A 3,087-nucleotide genomic window follows, 5' to 3' on the forward strand; every position below is an offset into this window, starting at 1 on the left:
AAGGTCCGGTTAGCCCTGCCAACCATGGCCTCGCATTGTCAGCCCATGTTCATCTTGGAGTCAATAATGACTCCAAGATCTCTTTCTGCCTCCGTGCTCTCAAGTAGGGAGTTCCCCATTGTGTAAGTGTGCTGCTGGTTCCTACTGCCCAAGTGCAGCACCCTGCACTTGTCCGTATTGAAACGCAGTTGTAAGGCCCTCTTAAGACAGATGGATAAATAAGGAATAATGGAAGTGCATCTTCCACTTCCTAAAAACTTGCTCTAGCCACCAAGCTAGAATCTAGACATTTCCTCTTGGAACTGGGACATAGCTTCTTGGTGCACTGAGCAGCCAAGATGGTAACACAGGAGTCCAAAAAGAAACAAGCCAGAGAGTGTACGGTCCAGTGAAATAGGCATTTCCATGGAAGAAAGGAGACCTGGGTTCTGATCCCTGTCTGCATTGATTTCTATAATCTTTGCATTTAATATTTTAATAAAAAGAATAAACAGCAGTAGGATGTTTCTGCTACAATGAGTGCATAAGGCAGAACCTAGAGCCCCTCCTATCTAGGGCAGCATCCTTCTCACTGAGCCTCACTCCTTCTGCTTTTTTCTTAGCTCCATAGATATTACCATAATCTGGTAATAAAAGTGCTTAACATATAGTATTATTAAATAATTGTATATCAGCAACTAATAATAGGATAAAAACTTTTGGGGACCAAGTACTATCTTATTTTACTTAAAATTGAAATACTGTGGATACCTACAGCACAGAAAAAAATAATGCTGTGTCTTCTTCCATACAACACACCCCAAAATATAATACATGCCTTGTTTTTGGAAAGACCAAATGAAGAAAAAAAAGTAGTAGTAAATAAGTACTACATTTCCTTGTAGTAAGTAACAAAGCCCCCTGGCGGATGTTACAAATATGACATCACACCATAAAAAGTAACACTGCCACATGTTCAAGAAATCCATGGCAAAAGAAGACAGGAAAACCGCTACAAAAATATTCCACAAAAGATGCGTAACATTCTGGAGCAGCATCTTGCAGATTTTACTTTGATTTTTGCCTGGTAACTTGCAGAGACTTCAAGCAACTTGCAGAAATGTTCTTAATATATTTCTTGCATATAATGTACACTGCAATTTTCAGCAGCTGTTTTTTGAAAAAAAGTGTGTTATATGTGAAAAAATACAGTAATGGTATAACACCAAGTGGTGTATTTATATCTACCTGAAATTTAATTCTGCTACATCTTTTGCTAGACTATCCAAGAGCCTAAAAATCCATTAACATTATATTAACCATAAATATATTTATTTATATGTATTATTATAATAATGAAAAAATGTTTGTACAATGCTCTAGGAAGCTGAGCATAATTAGTATTATAAAAAGAAATCTGGCATCATTAAAATAATCATTCAGCCAGGAATTTTGTTGGCCAGCCACCATAACCCCCACCCCCCAAACTCTTCTTACTTTCCCCTTCCTTCCCACCCCATCACTCTCATTCCTCTTCTAAAACCTTGTTTTTTGCTGTGTGTTATGAGGTTATTTAGGATTAGTCTACAACAGGGGTGTTCAACCTTTTTGAATGTGGGGCCGGATCATGAACTTTTTATCACCCAGTGGGCCAGCGAGCCATATTCAAAGAACTCACAGGAAGTGGTCTCACAACCCGCCCCCCCCCCAAAAATGAAATTACAGTGTTTACTTTCATTTCCCATCGTAGCACCTCGGGCCTCAGAAAACAGCTTGGAGAGGTGCATGTTGGACAAGCCTGGTCTAAAAAGTAAGCTGCAGAGTTGAATAACCCTGACAAAAAACACTATATAAAAGATGTCTTTCCAAGAACTCAGTCATTCAGAATTAGAAGGTCAGGTATTCAAGCAGTACCAAGCTGCTTCAGCTACCTTTTCTAGGACTAATAATTATTTCTGTTTAACAGGTGACTTGTACATTGGAGGAGTAGCCAAAGAAATGTATAAATCCTTGCCAAAACTAGTACATGCAAAAGAGGGATTTCAAGGTTGCCTTGCATCAGTAGACCTGAATGGACGTCTCCCTGATCTTATCTCGGATGCTCTGTTTTGCAACGGGCAAATAGAAAGAGGATGTGAAGGTACTGAATGTTTTACTGATTTTATCATTTGTACTTCCCTGTATAAACCAGATATTTTTATATCTATTTGCACAATTGGTAGACCAATCCTCACATGTCCTGTTTATGTGTCCTTTCCATATATAAAGGTTTTAAATTTTACCCGCTCTAATTAATTTGCATTGTTCCTTACTTGTTGTAAAACAAATGTTGCATTATTAATGAAGATAAATGCCAAGGAGGAAGAAATGGTATACCCATCCTGCAAAGCACAAATTAACCTGAGAACAATAGTTTATATTTTGAATATAATCTTTAGTTTCCATCCTTCTCCAGAGACAAAGTGATTTGCATGCCTTTGTTTGTTTGAGATATGTTTCAATTAATCATTGAAACAGTAGCTTCTTTATAAATTTTGTATCCTCATAGCACTTACACATCAACTAATATATAACCCTTAGCTGACTGATATTAGAAATCCATTTTTGGTGGTAGGCCTTCTGATAACATTACTTTAGGGCTAGTTTACATTACTATTCAGCATCAGTCCTCTGCCAATCTTTTTCCTGTTCAGTGTTATCCCCTTAGATTAAGATCCATTGTAAACAAAGATTTCTAGCCAGTGAAATCAATAACAGCCAAAATATTTTTTGTCTTACACTAAGATTCGCTTTATTGGCTCCAGTGAAATAGCATGTGATACAAGTAAGGAAACAATTAGGCCTCAAAAGAGTAATAAAGCAAGGCCTTTGCCCCATATAATTACTTTTGCGGTTTTTCTAGAGGGATCCAAGCCACAAAATGTGGATCTTGATTACAACCAGCTCATAATACAGGGGTATTCATACTCACAGTTTTGGTTTGGATATGATAGTTCTTATAGTAGCTTAATTGCATATAATGTTTCATAGTTACATAGTTGGTAGGGTCAGAAGGGACCTGAGCAGATCATCAAGTCCAACCCCCTGCCATGGCAGGAAAGAGTCAAA

General features: G+C 37.6%; 1 protein-coding gene across 29 annotated transcripts in view; it reads left to right on the forward strand.

Moving 5' to 3' along the window:
- The window catches only part of NRXN1 (neurexin 1), a 1,443,145-nt gene that overhangs the window by 761,997 nt on the left and 678,061 nt on the right, over positions 1-3,087 (forward strand). For all 29 annotated transcript variants that reach the window (XM_019516265.1, XM_019516266.1, XM_019516286.1 and 26 more), the window contains one exon: positions 1,946-2,119. In XM_019516265.1, the coding sequence (XP_019371810.1) occupies positions 1,946-2,119 (174 nt within the window). The remainder of the gene's footprint in view (positions 1-1,945; positions 2,120-3,087) is intronic.

The sequence above is a fragment of the Gavialis gangeticus genome, unplaced genomic scaffold (genome assembly GCF_001723915.1).
Source record: "Gavialis gangeticus isolate Ggan-Ray unplaced genomic scaffold, GavGan_comp1, whole genome shotgun sequence".
In the NCBI taxonomy this organism is placed as follows: Eukaryota; Metazoa; Chordata; order Crocodylia; family Gavialidae; genus Gavialis; species Gavialis gangeticus.